Consider the following 23,114-nt stretch of genomic DNA (forward strand, 5'->3'; position numbering starts at 1 on the left):
GGGACTTCTTCACTGGAGCATAGGAGATTGAAGAGGTTTATAAAATTTTGCTGGGGAACGGAAAGGGTAAATAGTCAAGGACATTTCTCCAGGCTGAGGGAGTCCAAAACTGGAGGGCATAGATTTAAGGTGAGAAAGGAAAAATTTAAAATGGACCTAAGTAGCAATGTTTTTATGTAGAGGGTGATGCGTGTACGGAATGAGCTGCTAAAGGAAGTGGTGGAGGCTGGTACAATTACAACATTTAAAAGATATCCGAATAGGAAGGGTTGAGAGGGATATGGGCCAAATGCTGGCAAATTGGGCTATATTAATTTGGAATATCTTGTTGGCATGGATGAGTTGGACTGAAGGATCTGTTTCCTTGCTGTACAATTCTATGACTCTGACTTGTACTGTATTATTTTACACTGCAAGCGTTTACTGATGGGGCAACTCCAAATTCAAGTCACCAGCATCTGCACTACCACCAAAAGCCTTTTGGTGTCCCCACTACACTGTGTCAACCATCATTGAGCCGAGTCATCAGCCAGGTCAATACCAGTGGATGAAGTTTCCCAAAACATACTGAATAGGTTACAGCTAAAATTGCTCTATCATGCACTTGCTGAAAATGTGTTGCTGGAAAAGCGCAGTAGGTCAGGCAGCATCCAAGGAGCAGGAGAATCGATGTTTCGGGCATGAGCCCTTCTTCAGGAAAGCTCTTGCAAGGATGCCTTCCTTAAAGAAGCTCTCTTCCTGATTCTCCTGCTCCTTGGATGCTACCTGACCTGCTGCGCTTTTCCAGCAACACATTTTCAGCTCTGATCTCCAGCATCTGCAGTCCTCACTTTCTCCTCTATCATGCACTTGCAATCTTCCACAACTCAGTAGAATTAGACAACATTTTAGATTTTAATTGTGTTTTTTTTCCCATTAAAATGCTTTCCTTGATGAATTTAAGGTTGGTAACCTGGTGCAGTTTTATAATGGGGTGGCACAGTGGCCTTCTGCCTCACAGCACCAGGGGCTTGGGTTCAATTCCAGCTTCAGGGATTGTCTGTATGGAGTTTGCACATTTTCTCTGTGTCTGCATGAGTTTCCTCCCACAGTCCAAAGATGTGCAGGTTAGATAGATTGGCCATGCTAAATTGTCTATAGTGTCCAACGATGTGCAAGTTAGGTAGTTTAGCCATGCTAAATTACCCATAGGGTCCAAAGATGTGCAGGATAGGTGGATTAGCTATGGGAAATGTGGGGGTTGGGTCTTGGTGGGTTGCCCTTCAGAGGGTTGGTGTGGACTTGTTGAGCTGAATGGCCTGCTTCCACACTGTAGGGATTCAATGATTCCTTTGTAAAAAAAAATTGCAGTTGTAAGTGGGTTAATAATCAATTATTATTTTAAATCACTGAAGATGACCAGAAAAAATACTGGACCATGTGCTAACCTTAATTAGAATTGTGTACATCAATAAAGTAAAGACCTGTGCATTGAGATAATGAGTGCAATTGAAGAGCCTCCTTGAACCACTGCAATCAGTGGACATTGAAAATTGGGGCCATGATTAGTTTTGTAAATGGATTGTGTAAATTATCACAAAAGATAGATCACAAATTTCATGTTAAATTCACTGATCTTTGCAACTTATTCAGCTAGTAGGCACGTAGGGATCCTCTAGACCCTCTTCCAGCTCCACTTAACACAAATTTATGAGTGGATCTCTTGGGAATTGACTCATTGTGATTTGAGTGTAGTTCAGACCTCAGCACTGGTCTCCATGGCACTCCACAGGATTGCACTGTGATTGATGTTTCAGTGGCTGACATCATTGGGATCATTGTAGAAGGGACAGGGATGGGTAGATGGCAGACAAGCACTTGCTGGATTTAACCTGTCCCTTCCACCCGGCGCTCACCCACTGCCTTCGATCTTGCAGGTTGGGTTGTGTTGATTCTGTCTCCACATCACTGAATTCTCTCTTCCTGTGAATTTCTCATTCCAACCCTCAGTGGGTGAGTTGGCTGTCAGCAGATAGCAAGATCCTTGAAAGTACGATCTGCAGTTCAGACTCTTCCATTGTGGCTAAATCAAAGGTTTTTGCATATTTTTCCAGCTAATCTTTTTTTTGTTATTGCTTCAGGAACATAAGGCTCAGTGGCGACTCTGTCTAAAACTTACATTATCACTCAATGAGATGTCACAATCTGGCTGGTCCAGGAGCACCTTCACAATCTCTGCCCGCCCATGCTCACAGGCACACATCAGTGCAGTGGACCCCTCATTGTCCTGACTGTTAACGTCAGCTCCACAGTCCAGCAAGGCCTTCACCATCTCAATACGTCCGTGACTGACGGCCAGCATCAAGGCTGTTTGACCCGCCTAGAGGAGAATGAAAAACACTCTTCAATTTTGTTGTATAGATCTGGGGCTTACCTCAGTCTTGAACACCCAGCCTCAAAGGTCAGTCTCATAAATGAGAACTCCCGCCATACAAACCCTGTGAAATTTCTGCCAATGTAGTCATGTACAAGAACCAAACCAAAACTAGTTATTGTACTTAGTTGCAGTAAGTCTGACAGTATCTGTGGAGAGAGAAAGAGTTAATGCTTCAGGCCAATGATCATCCTGAAACATTGCCTTCTCCACTGAGTTGCCAGAACTGCTGAGTATTTCCAAAACTTTCTGTTTTGGTTTCCATTTTCCGGTGTCTGTGGTACTTAGCATCATGATTAGGACACAGACCCTCTCTGATCACTTATATTTAGGATGCACTGCAACCAGCATGATTCCTTCATCAGAACCTTCCAAACCAGACCTCTACTACCTGCAATTTCCCCTCTAAGCCACACACCAACCTTAACTTGAAACTATACTGCTGTTCCTTCATTGTTGTTAGATCAAAATCCTGTAACTTACAAGACTGCAGATATATGTGACCTCCATGGTTCAATAAGGTAGCTCACACCATCATCTCAAAGGTAAGTAGTGATGGCCAATAAATACTGACCCAGCAAAGTGACATCCATGCTCCATGAATGAATGATTCAAATAAATAAACAGTTGGACTGCAGCTCAGTCTAAGGGATACAGAATGAATTTAGAGCTATTTGGAGCTTACCTGTAACACTTTAAGCAACAAAGAATTTAGTTCATATCTCTGCTGTCAGTATAAAAGGAATAGGGAAGTGATTAATTATCAGCTTTTTAAAGCCTTTGTCCCTGTTGAATTTCATTTCTGTTCAATGTCAAAATTCACTCACTAGTATTGGACATGGATCGGTAAGAGTTACACAAAGTTGTGTTGCAATCTCCAATTCCTATCCAGATGGGAGTCAAGAGAAGCCAATAAACTCTGAGATATTCATTCCATCCCTTTGAAGGTCATTCAGAAATGTAAATCACCTGTAACTCTGACAATTGCAACCGACTATCACTGATCCGTACAATTTTAAAACACATGGCAGTTTATTAGCTGGAGGTATAATATGTAATAAGGAAAAAAACATTCCTTTTTTTCGTAATAAAGTATATCAAGATAACACAACATCATTCTGATGTAAAGCAATCATCTATTTGATAATGCAATCCAACACAATAAAATGTAATTGTGTAGGAACCAGTCACTGCTGATGCTGGATTTTGTACTGAAAATAGCAAATGTTGGGGATCACAGTGGGTCAGGCAGCATCCATGGACAGAGACCCAGCTAACATTTTGCGCCTAGGTGACTCTTCAACAACATTGACTTCAGCTTTGGGACATCCCAAACCCACTGAACTGGAATGGAAGCAAGTTATCATCATTTCCAAGGGGCTGTCCAGGGGAGGATGAGAATAGGTACTCCCAATAAATTGTAAGGAGGAAATCCTAGGATTTAACTCATTGACAATGAACAAATCCACCATTGTGTCATCTCTGTAATGCCACAACAAAAATCAAGACCAGGAGCACTGTATGAATTCTATCAATGTATTGAGTACTTCAAATTTCATAACATTCAAAGAAATGGGACCAGTGCAGGAACTTGAGATTAGCTCACATTTAGTGGTAATTATCTTGTGCAGACTCGATGGGCCGAAGGGCCTTTTCTACACTGTATGAATCGATTGGGAGTGTCACTACACTTAGTCCTGTGGAATGCAAATAAACAGCTGAGAGCAAAGAGTGACTGGGAACTCTGTGTATCCAGACTTCACAGCTTCAGATGGAGAATCACTAACACAGTTAGACAACAGCTACACAGGCAGGTCCTGAGCAACATGCTGAGGAACAAAAATTCATTTGAAAATGGAGATTAAGGAGGATTAGGATCAACTAAGAATGGATTACTTGGGCCTCCCAATGTGTGGGTCTGATGGCAAAGTATCACAGAAATCTTCTGTTCAAATAGTTTCCCATCATCTGCTGATAATAAAACACTCAAGAGTTAGATGACCCCGAGTTAACATGATGGGGCACGATGAAGTGTCCTTATTAGTGCCACAGGAACAGAAGCAAGCTCTTCAATAGTTTGATTTTATACAAACTACACCCACAGAAATCTGTGACCAGTGTTCAAACCCATGCAGACAAGGCTACGCAATCAGCTTATGTTTGGCCAGCCTTTTTCAGAAATTACATTTCACATTTAAATCCTGAACAAGTTGGTTTCCAAATAGATTTAAGGGTCATTTATTACCCAGGATTAGGGATCACATGGTAATGGAAGCCTGAGGCTGTGTGCACTGTCTGGGCAGCAGGGTGCTGTGCTCACGTATCATTAGTACTCTCCATTTAACTGTGGAGAGACTGGTATACTTGTATGTCACATAGTGTCCTTGTATATGTGTCTTTCTTTATTTACACGCAGGTTTGCATTTATATCTAAGTGTATACCTAGGTTGGTATGTATCTATAAATTTTCCATATGGATAGGTTTGAATGTGGATGTTGGTTTGTGGATGTGTGAGTTAACACTTATTAAGTAGGATTGGGTGTATAAATATTAAGAGTCGATGCAACAATTTAATTAATCAAGAATCTCAGTTTGTTATTTATCCAACTCAATAGTTTAAGACAGGAGCACGGAATGCTTCGCTCACAGGTACAGGATAGTAATTTATGAGATACATTGATTAAAGTGCGAATGGCCTTTATGACTTCACCACTGAGCTTAGATTTCTTTTAAGGAAAGTGCTCCATTTTACGTTTCGTGTTAGTTTCATACAAATGTACCACTGTCTGAGGTCTTTCTACCATAGTTAATGGGTGTCCGTTCAGTTATCAGACCTTCATTGTGCCTCAAATCTATGTAAATATAGTCTTGCACAAGAAAGAAATGCTTTTGGTTTGTTTGTTGGGTAGAGTCAAACTCCAATGTTTGTTTGTTCCTTTTACACTACTGTACAGAACCGAACTGCTTCCGCGACTATGTATGTATATAAAGATATTTTTATGAAGAAAGTATTGTTTTGAAATTAAAAAATTCATGCAAGTATACTTGGTGCCAAAGTTAAGTTCCGCCATCAGTAGTCACCTGACTGGCTTTGGCATTGACGTTCCCCAAACTAAATAACTGCTTGACAACATTCATCTCTGCATCAGTCTCCATGGCAGCCAGTGCAGCGAGCATGATTGCAGTGTAGCCTGCCTTGTTCTGCCAGTCAACATTACAGACAGCTGAAAAATAAACAAGACACCTGATTGGTTGGCTCAACAAGAGGAAGATGCAATCAACCACTGGTACTGCAGGAATAAATGTAGGATACAGGAATATTCATTTGCATATCAAAATACCCCATTGTTGTCAGGAATTAATTTATTTGTGTCCTTAAATCCAAAACCTGAAGCAATGTAATTGCTATATGCCAATATTTTCCCATTAGAGATGAGGGAAGATTGCTTCAACTTAATTAAGCTGTTATACTCATCAGTTATTATACTCTGTGCTAACCTTTGAGTCTCTTCCAAAAATTAAACTTTTTATTTCTTTTCACAATTTATTGATCTCTCAATAATATTATACCATTCCAGAGAGAGATACATTGGGAAATATTATAGATGGCAGCTGGGCACATCCCCATTACACTCCCCCATTTCACCTCCCTACCCCCACATGCCCATGCTACATACTGGCACTAAACTCATACCCACAGTACACCCTATCCACCTGCCCCCACCCAAAACCCTGGATTCACCTACCCACATCCACATCTCCTTCTCACCTGTCCTCACCCACATTACATCCATCCACTTGCCCTCACCCACACCATGCCTCTGTGCTTCTACATCATGCTTTTATCCAGTTAGTGAACACCAGACTTCCGAGCTCACCTGTGTCCAGCAACAGCTTGACAATCTGGAAGTTGGAGTGAGAGACACAGTAGTGCAGGGCTGTGTTGCCATTCCCATCAGACAGGTTGACAACATGTTTCAGGATGGCTGGTGACATCTCCGCAAAGGCCATGAGATAGTCAGCTACGGCCTGGGGCGAGGCTGACTTCTGACTGGAGACTCTGAACCACTCCTGCTGGATTGCATTCAAACTGGACATCTGCAAACACACAAGAGCATCCAGGACTGCAGATTTTGACTTTCAGCCCATTGTACTGTTAACTGCTCCTCCCACCCAGAGCCGAGGGCCCATAGATGGGAGCTGGAGCCAGCTGGCCACACGCTGCCACATCATTCCCAAATAAACCCACCCTGAATATTGACTGCTATCAGATCGGGTCTGTGTCAGGCCAGAGCAGCTAACAACCGGAAAATAAACATCTTGGATTAATATTCACTTGATATTTTAGCAGCCCGAAAACAGAAGAGGAGCATGAACAGCAGGAGGATGTAGGTTTGGCTTCGGGAGTCGTTAAAATTGACAGAAGTGCTCGGTGTCTGGAAGCCATTATCAATGCACTAAGGCTCGATTGTTTGTGCAACTCCCTCACAAACTGCTGATCACATTTAAATGAGGCAATTTAAATGAGTTTTTCATTGGAACATCAATTTAACATAAACATACATGGTTTCCCAGAATTCCTGAACGTTGCTATTGAAACAGGGCAAAGAGTGAACCACAACTCAAGGTAGTCATGAAAGCAGAGGCATACAGATGGGGGCACTTGGTCCTCTCCGCCACTCCCTTACCTCCCACTGCATAGCTGCCTTAAATTGGGCACAAGCTGCATGTTGAAATCACACATTCCAACATTCGCCCACACCCCTATTCAGATCTTGTCTCTAGGTTATCATCAGTAATAGAACCCCTGGGAACACAACAAAGAGCAGCTCGTGATGGAGACTGAGCTGGACTTCAGTCTCTGGAGTTAAGCTTTCCGATAACGTGTAGGAAAAAAAAGCTTGTGGCTGGAACAAGTTCCAGGAAAAGGACAAGAAACTGCACTACCAAGAGAGAGAGAGAGAACCCCCCCACCTGCCCCTCCACACCCAAATGTGAGGTGGAATAATAGAGAAGTACTTATATTTCCATAGCACCATCGGGATGCCATCTCAGAAATGTTAAAAATTAGAAACATGAAAGCCATTTTCACACAGCAAGATCCCACAGTGGTCAAATGAGATCATGGTCAGATAATCTGTTTCAGCAATACAGGTGGAGGGGTAAATAAACAGCAAGGCTCCAGGGAGAGCTCTTCTGAGCTTAAACGTAGTGCCATGCATTTTTGTCTATCCACCTTAACGTTTAATGTCTTATCTGATATGCAATGGCTGAGAGGACAACATTCCCTCAGGTTTCTTTGTTTACTCTTGCGTGAATGTGGGCTTTGCCCATCCATAATTGCTCTTCAACTGAATGGCTTACTCAACCACTGTAGAGAACAGTTAAGAGTCAACTTCATTGCTCTAAGTTTGAAGTCTCATATAACCTGGAAGGATGACAGATTTCCTTCCCTAAAGGACATATTTGAAACAAGAATTAGTGATAGGTTTACAGTCAACATTACTAAGACTAGCTCTCAATTCTAGAATTAAAAGAAAAAAATATTTTTAAATTCCATCCGTTACTACAGTGGGACTCAAACCACCATATTATCCTGGATTTCTGCCTTACTAGTCCAGTGACATTACCATCATGCCATCAGCTACTCTAGCTCATGTGATCTCTCCTGGAGTTATCACCATGGACTTTTTTTTGAAGTGTCTGAAGTAGAACATGTGCCCTCATCTTTCTGGCTCGTGATAGACACACTAACCTCGACACAGACTTTTAACCTGACCTCACTATGAACATCACAATTAACTCCACAGTAATGGCAAACAAAGATGCTCACCACCTCCTTACTCTTCACTGGATTTGGGTCATTGAAATGATTCTTCAGGATTAGACAGACTTCCCGCATCTTCAGACTCAACTCAAATCTGTAGGAAAACCAATCACAAGAGAGTCAGGACAGACAGCAAACTCTTGAAACACCCAATATGCTGAGGGGAGAAATTTTAATACTGCAGAGGATATCCTACAACCTATGAACTGCAACTGAATCATTTCTTAAAATCCTGGGTTTTATAATTAAAGGAAGAGAGCGCAAAGACAACGGGCATTTGCAAACAATGTATAAAACACTGGTGAGGTACCAGCTGGGGTTTGGTGGCTAATTCTGGGAACCACACTTTGAAAGGAATAAAGGTGATTGGGATAGGGTTGGTCCATACAGGTCAGGATTGTGCACTATACAAAAGCCTTCAGTGTGGAAAGGGCCTGAGCTCGGTTTGGAGATTTTAAACACACTGTTGGAGTCCACATGTGTCAGGCACCCCAGAACAACTGTCATACTAATAGCAGTTTTATGATCTGGGTAATGCAGTTTTGTAGGCTCTGGCTAAATGACTGCAAATGGAGTATTAACTGTGTCTGGAAGAACCAGTTGGACTATGGATTTAACTCACTCTTGAGTGCTTAGCATCAAGGTAAAACTAGGATATTTAGAAATTGTTAATGTTAACTTAAAATGGGAAGGGAAATAAAAAGGTAGAGTATTTACTTAATTGCAAAAGACCTGCGTAGAACTTTGGGTCCTCAAAGTCAGGACTTGATTTGTGATTAAAGAATATCTAAGCTCTGTCCATCAGGAACTGACGGAAGCAAATCCAAACCACGAGAGTGGATTTCAGCGAGATCAGGCTTAAAAGCCCTATAGAGAGTTGCACTGAATTCGATGGACTGAATGGCTTGCTCATGTGCTGTAAGTGACACTGTGGTTTCAGCTTGAACCTAACAATAGACTTGGAAGATTCGCACCAGCCAACAGGAGCAAATCACTGATCTCCGGAAGGAAATAGTGTGTCAGAGACAAGCTAAAGAAACAAACTCTCCAAATCAGGAAACAGGAGAATGGGGAGATAAGGAGAAGTCAGCCCCACAAATGAGGTACGCGTCAGTTAAAAAATGACCAGTGTAACTGGACACAAATGCCAGGAATGTTCTGATGCGACCAATTACATTACTGCAACATGTGAAAAAACAATTAATGCAAAATTTTTTTAAAAATTATATTCGAGGAATCTGGTATCCAAAAACAAAGCAGCACAGTTATCAAAGTCTTTAGCAAACTGCAATGCCAACTATGCTCAGTTTATGAACTAATTTCTAAAAATAAAAATAGGCCACACAATAACCTGGAGCAAAGATCCAACTAAGTCCACAGTTATACACTGTGCAGCTGGACTGTGTCCAGCATGGGACTGAGTAACTGCCATAGGTTTACAAAGAATTCATGAGCTCTACCTTATTTCTATCCTAGACTTGCCACTTTTCAGTGAAAGCTAAAATTACCATCTTAATGATCTTATAAGCATTTAGCTGAACTTAATAAATTTAAGGTTGAATTACGGATAATTACCCTGTTATTACACATCTTCAAAGCAGGGTGGGACTTGAACCCAGGCCCAGAGGTAGGGGCACTACCTGTGAACCATGCTGAGTTGTGGTATTTTAATCAATTTCCTCTAATATGCTCAACTCACCTCTGGGACAGGTGGGAGTTGAACCCAAGTCCAAGAATATTATTTTCCTAATCAACCTGATCAGAGATTTGATCATACATCTCTAGGCCAGGTGGGATTTGAGTTCAGGCTTTCTGGCTCAGAGACAGTGGCTCTACAAGAGCTTCAGGTAGAATTGTATTCACTGATTCACCTATTCGAGCATTCTGCATGGCATCATGCTCATTTCAGATAATAAGCCTCATTGGAGCTAGGCTCCACCAGTGATAAATATGTTGTATAATTAATGGTTTAATGGTTTCCATCATCATGAATGCCCTGATATGGTTTCGCACTGCTTGATGAATAATTTGATTTGATTTGACTTATTACTGTCACATGTGCCCAGGTACAGTGAAAAATGTTGTTTTGGGTGCATTACAGGCAGGTCATTAGGGAAATAGAACAGAGCGAGGAGTACAGTGTTGCAGCTGCAGAGAAGGTGCACAAAGAATGAGGTCAACATTAAATTTAAAATTTGAGAGGTCCATTCAAAAATCTAATAACAGCTGAGAAGAAGCTGTTCTTGAATCTGTTGGTACATATTATACATAGAACATAGAACTTAGAAAAGTATAGCACGGAACAGGCCCTTCGGCCCATGATGTTGTGCTATGTTTAAGCTTTTTTGTTTTCTGCCTGATGGAAGAGGTTGGAAGAGATTACAACCAAGGTGGGAGGGATCTTTGATGATGTTGGCTGCCTTCCTGGGGTAGCAAGAAGTGTGGATGGAGTCAATGGATGGAAGGTTGGTTTGCATGAGGACCAGGCTGTGTTTACATTTCTCTGCAGTTTCAATAGTCCTGGGAAGAGCAAATCATGATGCATCCAGACAGAATGCTTTCTATTGTGCATCCATAAAAATTGGTAAGAGTCTTTGCAGACATGAGTAATCAGAATTCCTGAGTGTGCTTATTGGGTGTATTAATGTATATAGGCGAAAGTGAGGACTGAGATGCTGGAAATTAGAGTGGTGCTGGAAATGCACAGCAGGTCAGGCAGCATCTGAGGAGCAGGAAAATCGGCGTTTCGGCAGGAGCCCTTTATCAGGAAACCATTCATTCCTGATGAAGGGCTCCTTCTGAAATGTCGATTTTCCTGCTCCTCGGATACTGCCTGATCTGCTGTGCTTTTCCAGCACCACTCTAATCTTGACTGTATTAGTGTATATGTTTACTGAACGATACAACCATGGCATTGATTGGCTGATGTTAAAGTATAGGTGTTGGTAGGGTGATATTTAAAGAAGTCTTATATCTGTACCTAAGGAAGGATGTGCCTATCATAGGGAGGGTGTGTAACACATGTTCATGGGGGATGACAGGATTATTCTGTGAGGAGATATTGTGGACATGGGGACCATGTTCCATATTGTTTAGAAGAATGAAACATGATGTAATCGGAATACACAAATTTCTCAACAGAGTTTGACAAGGGCGAATAATGTTTCTCCTTACTGGGGAGCTCTAGAATCAGGGTTACAGTACCAGAACAAGAGGTAGCCTATTTAATAATGGGATGAAGAGGGGTTACTTCACTCTGAGAGTGAGAACTTCCTAACCCAGAGGACGGTGAAAGCTCAGCTATTGACTACGTTCAATACAATAGAGTTCTAGATATCAAAAGCATTCAGGAATAAGGGGTAATGGAGGAAATTGATAATGAAAAGGATTAGCCATGAGCTGGTTAATGGCAGAGCAGGCTGAAAAGGCTAATGACCTACTTATGATCCTTTTTTAATTAAGAGAGCACTTTTCACAGTTGCAAATATCACAAAGCTTCCTCACACCTCAAATACTTCATTAAATGTAATCACTGTTGTAATGTAAGAAATATGGTCACTGATCTGTACACAGCAAGCTTGATATTCTGTGTTTAAGGTGTTGATTGAGGAACAAATATTGCTCTGGACAGAATGGTTAATTCGCTTGCTCTTCCCCAAAATGGCTCTATTTCAATTTGACATCTCATTCAGAAGATGGCCCCTCCAACATAGCACCATTCCTCAGTGCAAAATGTCAACCCTGTTGTTTGCGATCAAACCCCAAAGTGGAACTTGAACCCAGAACTAGGTGATCCAGAGACCATAATAACTGAGCCATCACTAACTTGGTTTTGGCCTCTATTCTCAGTCTATCTATCTCCATGTCCATTGTGAATTGCTCATCACCCACAGAAACAATTAGTTTCCAGCTACTTCTCTGCAATATTCTACCCACACCCTGCCACCAAGTGCCATGTGCCCCATTATCCTGTTGGCACAGATACAATTCCTAATTACCCAAGGGAGTTGGTTTTCAGTTTTTAAATATGTACTACCAGGAGATTTGCTCCCTCACTGGTGAGGTTCTAATTAACTCACTTGCAATGTTTTAAGATGACCCATGGACCACATTAACAGGTCTGCTCTACAGTTCCAGCATTTCCTGCCTTTCTTCCTATTCTCTGGCAGCAGTTACATTTCATCCACCTTTATTTGATTTGTTACGTTCCTATTTAGTTGCACACTCCTAATTCCAGTCTCATGACAATCTAGTATTAGCAGTTTCTTCACATCCCTTCAGTGTTGGAGTTAGAGTTGCCACTTGAAATAATACAATCACGAGAGCAATGTGCAGGTAAGTGATAGCAGAAACTATTCCTTTTGCAGACAGGACAGTCAGGGCCAATTGTCCTGTGTCACACGGCTAACATCCACATTACAAAGAAGAAACGACTGCTGGAAATTTCTGCACTACAAACATCAGAGCCACATTAAAGAATTTGACAGAATGGGCAGATTTTTGTAGCATGATATGTATCATCCAAAAATGTATGTAGCATGCATGTTTGCATTTGGTGCAATTGCCACCTTAAAGGCAGATATTGAACTTACTAAGAATGGATTACAAGAGCACTATTTTTTGTTCTCTGATCTTGTCAGTTGCAAGTTTCAATTGTGTATCATTACTGAGATCAGTCAGACTAGCTCAAGCCAAATTGAATCATTGGTGTTTGAGATTGGAACATCTTGGCTATCACTGCTTTAAACAGCTAAGTATTAGGAACCAGGTTCCAGATGCTATGCATTTAAACTGTGATCTATACAAATGGAAAGTTAATGAAGACTTCTCTCTCCTCAAGCCACAAGAGAGGGTAGAGTATACATTTCTCGTTTTCTTTTGTTCTATTGAACCCCAAAGTTTCAATTATTTCAATGATGAATAATTAGAGCAAATGGAAAGACTTTGTTCTCACTTTTCCTTCACTTCCTCTTCTTCAGTTCTGTTCTCTTCACTCTTCTGTTTACTCTGCTCAAGCGTTTTCTCTTTCTCTTTATCCCTCCATTCTGCAGGATGCTCGCAGTCATCGCTGTCACTGCTGTTCAGGTTTGTAATGCCATCATCATCAGAACTATCACAGCAATTTCCCAACTCACTTTCCGAACTGTCTCCAATCACTTTCTCTAAGTTCTCCTCACCACTCGATTCCTCACTCGAAGTTGTCTCATATCTGTAATTACAAATGCAACAGAATTTTCATTGCAGTTCTTGCCCAAAAGAGTAGGAGATTGATGATGTTGCTGGACTAGTAATTCAGATTCTTCAACTGATGATCTGGAAGCTTGAGTTTAAATCCCACCAGAGTAACTGGGGAGTTCCAATTTAATTATCTAAGTGAATTAGTTATCATCAGTCATGGCGGTCAATAATTTACCATGTTGATATGGATACTCTTCAAGGACACTGGAGACATACAGTTTAACTCCTCCCCCACACCTCCCCTCCTACCCCACCACCATCACCACTCTGAGAACAGAGGCCAGTAATTTTTCATCACTTGGCACCATTACTGACAAGGCGGTGCCCACTGCCTGCTGACAATGCTCTCACCCAAGGCATGGGATTGCTGTGGGACCTATTGTGTGATCTAATATCTCTTCATATATCAATCATCTCAACCCAGGAATCAGTCTAGTAAACCTTCACTGCACTCCCTCCATTGCCAGAGCATCATTGATCAGTTAAGGAGACCAAAACTGCACACAATATTCCTGGTATGGTCTTACCAAAGCCCTGTACAACTGCAGTAAGACATCCCTGCTCCTGCATTCAAATTCTCTTTACTCAAATCCTCTCACTATGAAGGCCAACATATCATTTCCCTTCCTCACCACCTGCTGCACTTGCATGCCGACTTTCAGTGACTGGTGCACACCCCCATCTTTCCTAATCTATTGCTTTTCAGATAATAATCTGCCTTCCTTTTTTGGCACCAAAGTGATTAATCTCACATTATATCTCATCTGTCATGCATTTGCCCACTCACTCAACTTGTCCAAATCATACTGAAGCATCTCTGTGCCCTCCTCCCAATCCATCCTGCCACCCAGCTTTGTGTTGTCTGCAAACTTGGAGATATTACATCCAGGTTCCGCATCTATGTCTTTAATGTAGATTGTGGATAGCTGGAACCCAAGCTCTGATCTCTACAGCACCTCAATGGTCATTGGCTGCTACTCAGTAAAAGAACTGTTCATTCCTAGTCTTTTGTTCACCTCACCTGCTAAGCAATTCTCTTTCCAGGTCAGTACACTACCCAAATTGTATGTGCTTTAATTTTATATTTAATCTCTTAACTTGGACCTTATCAAAAGCATTCGGAAAGTTCAAGTGAACCGCAGTCGCTGGTATCCCTTATCCCTTATCCCAACTATGATTTCCTTTCCATAAATCCATGCTGACTCTGTCCATTCCTTTCACTGTCTTCCAAGTATTCTGCTAACTCTTTTATAATGGACTCTAGCATTTTCCCAAATACTGGTGTCAGGCTACCAGTCAATAATTCCCTGTTTTCTTTCTACCTCTTCTATTCCAAATAGTGGGGTTACATTAGACAAGTTCCAGAGTGTATAGAATCTTGAAAGATTGCCACCAATGCATTCACTATTTTGCTGAGCACTTCCTTAAGTACTCAGTGATTACTTATCAAGCTTTAGAGGTTTATCAAGCTTTAGAGGTTTATCAAACTTTAATTCCAATATTCCTACCAATATTGATTTTCCACTTTCTCACTAGACTGTCCTTTCAACATTTTTGGGATGTTATTTTTGTCTTCCTTTGTTTAGAATAAATCAAAATGTCTTCAACTGGCTTGTCAACTCTTTGTTCTCCTTATAACTTCCCCTATTTCTGAATGTAAATGACAGACATTTGTCTTCATTTTTCCTTTTCTCTTTAGGTACCGATGGAAGCTTATACAGTCAGTTTGCATGTTCCCCACAAACTTACTCATTACTCTCATGCCTCTCAACCAACCCCATGTCTTCCTTTGCTGACACCTAAACTGCTCCCAGTTCACAGGTCTGCTGCTCCTTTTGGCCAATTTATATGCTTCTTCCTTGGATCTAATACAACTCCAAATTTCCCTTGTTAACCATGGTAAAGACCATCTTTCCCATTTTATTTTTGTGCTGGACAGGATTGAGCAATTGTTGCAGTTCCCCCATGCACTCTTTAAACGTTTGCCATTGTCTATCCACTGTCATCCTTTTAAATAACGATCCCCAATTTATCATAGCCAGGTTACACCTCATACTGTCATAGCTTCCTCTACTTAGATTCATGATCCTAGCCTCAGAATCAACTGTCACCCTCCATCTTAACAAATTTACATTTATTTCCGCTTTTTTAATTTCAACCTTTTAAAATAGAAAACTGAACAGAATAGAAGCCTTCAGGATTCAATATCGAGTTCAATAATATTAGAACCTGAACACCTTCATCTATGCCCTTTAGCTACCGCCACACCCTAGGCCCAGACATGACATGGGCTGCTTTCAACATAGCCAACCCATTTTCTTAGCTTATGGTCCACATTATCAGCTTCACTTCCTCCCTGGCATATTATCATCCATTCCTTTGTCTGCTGGTGCTTTCTCTTTCGCTGTTTGACCTCCATCTCTACCTATCCACTCACTCCTTTTTCCACCCCACCCTTGTTTTCAAAATATATATCACTTTTTCCTAGTTACTATCAGTTATGAAGAAGGGTTGCTGGACTCAAAATATTAATTCTCTTTTCTCTCCACTGACAAGAGAACCTGTTAAGTTTTTGAGGGGAAAGTGAGGACTGCAGATGCTGGAGATCAGAGCTGAAAATGTGTTGCTGGAAAAGTGCAGCAGGTCAGGCAGCATCCAAGGAGCAGGAGAATCGACGTTTCGGGCATGAGCCCTTCTTCATTCCTGAAGAAGGGCTCATGCCCGAAACGTCGATTCTCCTGCTCCATGGATGCTGCCTGACCTGCTGCGCTTTTCCAGCAACACATTTTCAACCTGTTAAGTTTCTCCAGTAATTTCTGTTTGCGTTTCAGAATAGAAAACTGTATCTCCATCTCACTAAGTGCTTGAATGGTGGAGTGCAGTTAATCACATTGTATATTCCATTATTGTACATATAGCAAAATGTATTTATAGATATTTTTAAATCAATGTATTCAAGTGTGTTATGGCACACATCCAAAGCAGGTGGGATTTGAATCCAAGTCTCCGAGCTCAGGGGTAAGGACATTGCCACTGTATCACAAGAGTCCTAAATAACATGCATTTCTACAAGGGCTTTATTTTAAAAATGTTCTTAACACTTTGTCAAATTTTATTCTATGATTCGGCATTGATTCACTTAAAGAGACGATTAGTTATGAGAGCAAAAGCCATGGTTTTAAGGAGGATCTTAAAGTAGGAAGGTAAGGTAGAGAGATGTAGGAAGGATTTCAAAGCTTGGGGCTTTGGCAGCTTAAGGCAGGAACAAGAAACTAAATTCAAAGATGCGCAAGAGGTTAGAGGAATGCAAATCTCAGAGAATTGTGGGACTGGAGGAGATATGGAAAACAAGGGTGAGGATTTTAAAATTAAAGTGTTGCGAAATTGAAAATTAACGTGGGTGGCACGGTGGCACAGTGGTTAGCACTGCTGCCTCACAGCGCCAGAGATCCGGGTTCAATTCCCGACTCAGGCGACTGACTGTGTGGAGTTTGCACATTCTCCCCGTGTCTGCGTGGGTTTCCTCCGGGTGCTCCGGTTTCCTCAGGAGTGGTCAGGAGTTGTTGGAATAATTGGTTTAAAAGATCATCGAGGCCTGAGTGAAAATTTAAGCAGCAGCTGAGCTGAGATGTGGCAGTATAGAGATGGAAGCAGGCAGTTTTAGTGGTAACACATTTGTGTGACCATAACATATATCAAATGTAACACCAAAACTGCCTCAGATATTGCTAGGGAAACTGATGGAGTAAGTGGCTGGGGAATGGAAACTGTGCCAGGAACTGAAGACAAGGATTTTAATCTTCCCAATACAGGGGTAAGTATAGGATAGGGAATGGGTCTGGGTGGGTTACTCTTCGGAGGGTCAGTGTGAATTTGTTGGGCCAAAAGGCCTGTTTCCACACTGTAGAGATTCTATGATTCTATTAATAGGAAGCACTGTTACATATACAAGTTATCCACATCAATATAGCAACATTTTGGACAAATAATTGTAACTACTTACTCGCCATTCAAAAGACCAACAAACTGTAGATTTTTTTTGCTGACATTTGCTTCTGTTTTGTTTGACCCATCCTTCTTTTTCATGATTGACTTCAACACTCCTGTTAGAAACAGACCGGTATCATGATGTTGGTTACAATCATTCAGGACTATCTAATCCAGGACAGCCACACAGCACAGAAAGGCTATGTCTAAAACATCTCTGTAATGACTATTTGGCTTTGAAACATTGGAACCTGATTGAGTTTCACTAACTGCAGCACAGAAACCTAGGTAGAATGTGAATGTGGAACTTGAAACACAAGCAGTCCAGCCATGAACTAACTGAATAATGAAGCTAGCTGGAGTGGCCAAAAGGTCTACTTTTGTTCCTATTTCTTATCTTCATATGAGCTGTGCATAGCAGCACTGCTAAATGCAGGTTCATCTTCACTCCATGAATCTGCTTCTGTTAACTACGCTTAGTTAACTAACAACATACAACCTAGTCATTTCACATTTTGTGTGAGGTTTGAAAGTTGAGGCTGACACCTTTGAAATTAAAATTGTGGCAACTAATGCTTTAATGCTCACTCTAAGTCCCTTTCCTCCAACATTTTGAATATTCCATCCATGTACTTCACTGAAATAGTGAACTGTGTGGCCCATAAACACTTGGAACTGACATTAAGTCAAAAAGATGATTTAAGTAAACTATTTATTTCTCATTTCCACCTTCAAAATGCAAAATGCTTCACCAATTATTTCTGTTTGGACTTTTACCCATGGGATGTTGCATCACATTAAAACATAACAACTCAGACTCACCTTTGGTAGGACTGACCACGTAGTTCTGTCCCAGGGGCATTTGCACATTTACCTCAGGACTTGTATCTTCCTCACGCATGACTTGAAAAGATGTGCTGTAGAGCTTGACTGCGACACGATCTTTTGATAAGTTCACCACTGTTGTCACCTCGTCCTTAATCTTATGTTTGGTCTCACAATCTTTAGTTCCTATGTCCTGGCTTTCCTCTAACATCTGATCAGAAGCATTTGCTTCATACTCAATAGTTTCAACCTTCATGTCCCCTTTCTGTATTCCTTGGGCCCTCTCTAGTCTGCATCCACTCTGACTCTGACTGTAAATATCCAAACGTGTATCATCAATGTCTTCTTCTGTGACTGGAGAATCTGGACCAACAGAGGTCTCCTGTACTCGTAAGCTGCAGTTAACTCCTACACTAGACATCTGCGGTGTGCAATCCACAGACTCATCGGTAATCTCCAAGTGATCACCTACTGCTCGACTCATGACTGGAATTCTGGCTTCCTGACTTGCATGGACCATAAGCGGTTTGGCCATGACACTGACATCAACCATTGTCGTAGACATGACGGGGGCCACACTTAGTTTTAAGTTGTTCAGTTCATTATTTGCATCCTCCAATTCGGCTGCAATGATAGAGATATTTGCTTTCTGACTGTCGATAATTTCTTGTAGAAATTCAATTTCCTCCTGCGCCATAGTGGTGAGCCCCAACATTGATTCAACAACTCCAACACCGATATGCCTGGTGTCCGATTCTGTTCCAACTGCTACCTCTCGAGTGGGTCTCTCGGATTTATAGTAAAAGACAACCTCATTCATGTCCTTCTTTTCTCCTACACCTACTGACTTTAGCAGTGCCTTTTTGCTAGGACTGGTTGGAGGTCCGCCTGGTGATGGGCCTTGTTGAGATGTAAAGGCTCTGCTCCTTTCAGCAACTGTCAACTTCTCAGTTAGCCGCCGAAGTTCTTTAATTTTACTTGATCTCTTCTCTCCGTTGTCACCAGCTAAATCAATATGAAGCTCAACCACCTTCCTGGCATCTGGTTGGTACTGGGCCACATTCCCTGTGCTGTATGACCGCTGCCTGAGGAGGGAGGGCTCAGTCGGACTAGAAACTGTACGTTTTTTCAGCTCGGCTATGAGCTGCCTCTTCTCCTCATCGACCGCGCAGAGTTTCCTCTCCAGGTACGGAATCGTTTTCACTTGTTCTTCCAGCTCCTTCAGCCTCTTCAGGCCAGCAGCCATCTGCTCCCGGATGTGCTGAAGGTGTGCTGGTGTGATACTAGGGACCGGAGAATTTCGCCCCGAATTCATGGGACTAAAGCTGAAGAAGCCAGTGGATGGCGGATTGTTGACTGGGTTAACATCGCCATTTCCAATAGAGGTTTGTTGGGTAGATGGAGATATTTGGCTTTGACCGCACGAACTAATGTTCGATAATCTGGGTCTCGATATATCGTCAGTCGTTAACTGTTCCTGCTGCAACCTCCGACTGGTCTCCAACAAAGTCTTTTCCACACGAAGGTTCCTCAGGGAAGATCTTGGGGAAGGCGGTGGAAGAAGACTGTTGGTTGGTGGTGGTGATGCAACACTAAAGTGCTGAGCACAAACAGGATCCTTTACATCATAACTAACTGCGTGAGTTCTAAACTTTGGGGTCATGGGCAATATCTTAATGTCCTCACTGGTTGAGGAGGACAATGACTCTGTGGAGGTCCATCCACTGGTGTTTGTTGATGGTTTTGTTCGTGGTTTGCGATGAATGGTCAGTTTCTTCAAGGTGTTTCCACTTTGAATGTCATCGACATATTTGAGGAAATCCAAGTCCAACTGAAAACCATATGGTGTTTCCACAGCATAGGGACTCTTCTCACTGTCATCCAACTCATTGTACAGAGCATGACTTCCCAGATCTAAGGAAGGAGAGGACATTGTCACTAAGTTTGCCACTAACAATATTCACTGAACATAGCTAGAAACTTTCACACTGAAATAAATGTTGATTTGGTCACTCTCAAAGATTACTTGATGCCTTTAATCTGTTGGTAGTTTTGATATTTGGACAGTTATATCATCCAAGAATTTAATCCAGGATTATGCTTTAATTTAAGCTGTAAAAGGACTGTCCAGGGGACAAAAAGTCAAATGAGTATAAAGATCATTTTAGGATAGTTGTCAGGAAATACTTCTCTGTGTAAAAAAGTTAATGCACAAAAGTAATCAAATTCCAGACAGAACACTGGAGACAAAACTCCTGGAATCCTATAAGAAACTATTGGACATAAGGGTAGGATCACTTATTGGATTTACTTATTTATTCATTTTTGTGGGATGTGGGTGTTGCTGGCTGGGCCAGCTTTGTTTGCCTGTCTCTAGTTGCCCTTGAGAAGGTGGTGGAGAGCTGCCTTCTTGAACTGCTGCAGTCCATCTGCTGTAGGTTGACCCACAATGCCCTTAGGGCGGGAATTAGGATACATCAAAAGGCTTTCCGCATCTGTTGTTATTTTGTGGTGTGGTGATGCCATCATGGGGAAAAAAAAGCAAGTTGGGATCAGAACCATAACCCAGCCACTTCTGCTCTAAGATTATCAATTGGAGGAATTCCAATAACCCGCAGGATTAGTGGTGCTATTTGTGCACTAGTTCAAACAGGCAGTGGAGAATCTGTATAATGACATCCACACACTTCAGTACATTGAGTTACATGCTGCATCCAATGATTTGGATAAATGAGAACTTAAAATGATGGGAACATCAGGGAGTTTGAGAATTCACATTGGATATACTGCAAGTAATGAACAGTGCTACACGTCAGTTGGAATTTTAGAGGCAGCTGGTTGACTAGAACTAAAATGGTCTTGTAAAGGGATGATGGATGTATCACATTTCAGCTCCAACCTGAGATGACAAAATGCCTGCAGTATTGATGAGGGGAAGCCAGGTGAGTGGCTACAGCAGTGAATGATGAGATACTTACCTGGAATGCTCAGGTTCATTTGTGCCGGCTGTGACATCTCTCCTCAAATGTTCAGAGTGCCCATAGAATCAACAGGCAATTGTGCTTCCAGCTAAACAGGCAACCTGCAAATACAAAACACTGGAAATATAGCGCCACTTCCTTGTATCACGTTGGCAGCTAGATACACTGAAGCTCAGAGTTCCATAGAAATGAATTCTGGCTTGAGACTCCCCTTTCACTCAGTTCTTGACCTGAGAGCTGCCAAGTGAAAGTTGTACTTTCCAAACAGATTATGAACTGGAGGGAGAATCCTGCCTGCTGGCCTGACCCAGGCTTTGGGAGCAGACCAACACACAGAATAAGGAGGGCCAATGGTTTTAAGCCAACCTTCCCACCAGGACCCGGAATAACACATTTAGCGCTCAGCCTGATTTTACTCACCACTGAAGTGAATGGAATAGTGGTCTGAGGTTAAAACTGGCATTGCAAGGATTCCTGTATGGTACCTCCTGCCTAGGTTCAAATTAGCCTCTAAAGCTGAACATATAAATTCTGTTGTATTACATTGTAACTTTTTTCTACTCTAGAGGAATCAAATCCTGTTGATACTATTCATTTGTTCACAAACTGTAAATCATAAGCCACCAATACAAAAAGGGAATAATACATAATGGGATAAGTATTTATTAGGTTTCAGAGACAGCATTTGTAGTCACTAATACAGTGCCAGAGGGATTGGAGCCTCCACCGCGCCCAGCATTCCTGCTGAAGATATTCACAGATAGGTGTGCGAAACGAAGCTCACTGTTCAATAATTTTAGTCCGAGTCAAATTCTGAAGCAGTTTTTATTCATTAGTTCTTGCAAGCCGGGTGACCATTAAAGAAGGCACAACGATCAGGTTACATTACAATTTATACAGTTCAATTGAGTCCCTTGGTACTCCTCCTTTTACTTCATATCTGATAGTTGTATTGCTCTGTGCAGTTGTTAATCACATCTGTCTGTGGCCTGTTGTTGGTGTGCAAACCGCCACCCCCCCTTGATAGCTGGGTCTTATTACCTTTGCTGACACAACACTGGGTCTTATTTGGTTATCTTATTCATACTAACTCCCTATGTGCATGACAATTGCAACGGTCATATCAATACATCTGTTTCTACCAGTCGACCACCTCTCTTTTCGGTTAGTTATTTCTTGCATATACTCTCATGATTCCGCCTTGCGATTTTTGCAGAAGCAAGATACGGTTACTTGTAACTGCAAGTACATCTATCTTAACATATTCCCCCCTCCTCCCCCCTCCATGACTCAGCCTTATGATTTTTGCAGAAACAACAACCATTGCAAGGGCCTCTCACATAGGGAAGTGCAGATGGCAGGTGAACATGAAGGAATGGGAATTAGAATCAGAGCCAGTATGACTGGAAATAAACTGAGAGTGGATATTGGAATCTGACCTGACAGAGACCAGGAGCACATCATTAGAAGGTGCAGAAGCAATGCATGTCAGGGTGGAGTGTAGGTAGGGAAGGACAGGAATGATTATTAAATAGATGGAAAACAAATTCACTCCCAACAATCAGTGATTAAGAATGACAATACTCTAGAATTCCTGCAAAGGTAGTTTCGAATAAAGAAATCAGAGGGAGGGAAGAACATTCTGTGAAATACACGTGCTGAGTTCCTCAGGAAATTATTCTGTAAATAACCTCGTAGATTAGCAGCTTCACATAGATAGACTGAATAACTTAAAAACAACTTATCAAGAAGACAGCCTTACCACCCTGTATTTCATAAGTGCTTGTTTCAATTTCCAACAATCCCCACACAATATTCTGCTCATTTTTAACTGGCTTGCTT

At 41.7% G+C, this 23,114-nt stretch overlaps 1 protein-coding gene across 4 annotated transcripts in view; it reads right to left on the reverse strand.

The window, feature by feature from the left end:
• kank3 (KN motif and ankyrin repeat domains 3) overlaps window positions 1–23,114 on the reverse strand; it is a 58,702-nt gene that overhangs the window by 4,312 nt on the left and 31,276 nt on the right. For 3 of the 4 annotated variants that reach the window (XM_043721064.2, XM_087976086.1, XM_043721065.2), the window contains 8 exons: window positions 21,270–21,373; window positions 18,289–20,205; window positions 17,483–17,582; window positions 13,196–13,450; window positions 8,248–8,335; window positions 6,293–6,512; window positions 5,496–5,638; window positions 2,159–2,359 (listed from right to left, as the gene is read on the reverse strand). In XM_043721064.2, the coding sequence (XP_043576999.2) occupies window positions 2,159–2,359; window positions 5,496–5,638; window positions 6,293–6,512; window positions 8,248–8,335; window positions 13,196–13,450; window positions 17,483–17,582; window positions 18,289–20,205; window positions 21,270–21,306 (2,961 nt within the window). In that variant the 5' untranslated portion in view covers window positions 21,307–21,373. The remainder of the gene's footprint in view (window positions 1–2,158; window positions 2,360–5,495; window positions 5,639–6,292; window positions 6,513–8,247; window positions 8,336–13,195; window positions 13,451–17,482; window positions 17,583–18,288; window positions 20,206–21,269; window positions 21,374–23,114) is intronic. The other variant, XM_087976087.1, reaches the window with a different exon arrangement.

This window comes from Chiloscyllium plagiosum, unplaced genomic scaffold (genome assembly GCF_037043375.1).
Source record: "Chiloscyllium plagiosum isolate Xiang-an unplaced genomic scaffold, Cpla_swu_hap1 HiC_scaffold_28, whole genome shotgun sequence".
Taxonomy (NCBI): Eukaryota; Metazoa; Chordata; class Chondrichthyes; order Orectolobiformes; family Hemiscylliidae; genus Chiloscyllium; species Chiloscyllium plagiosum.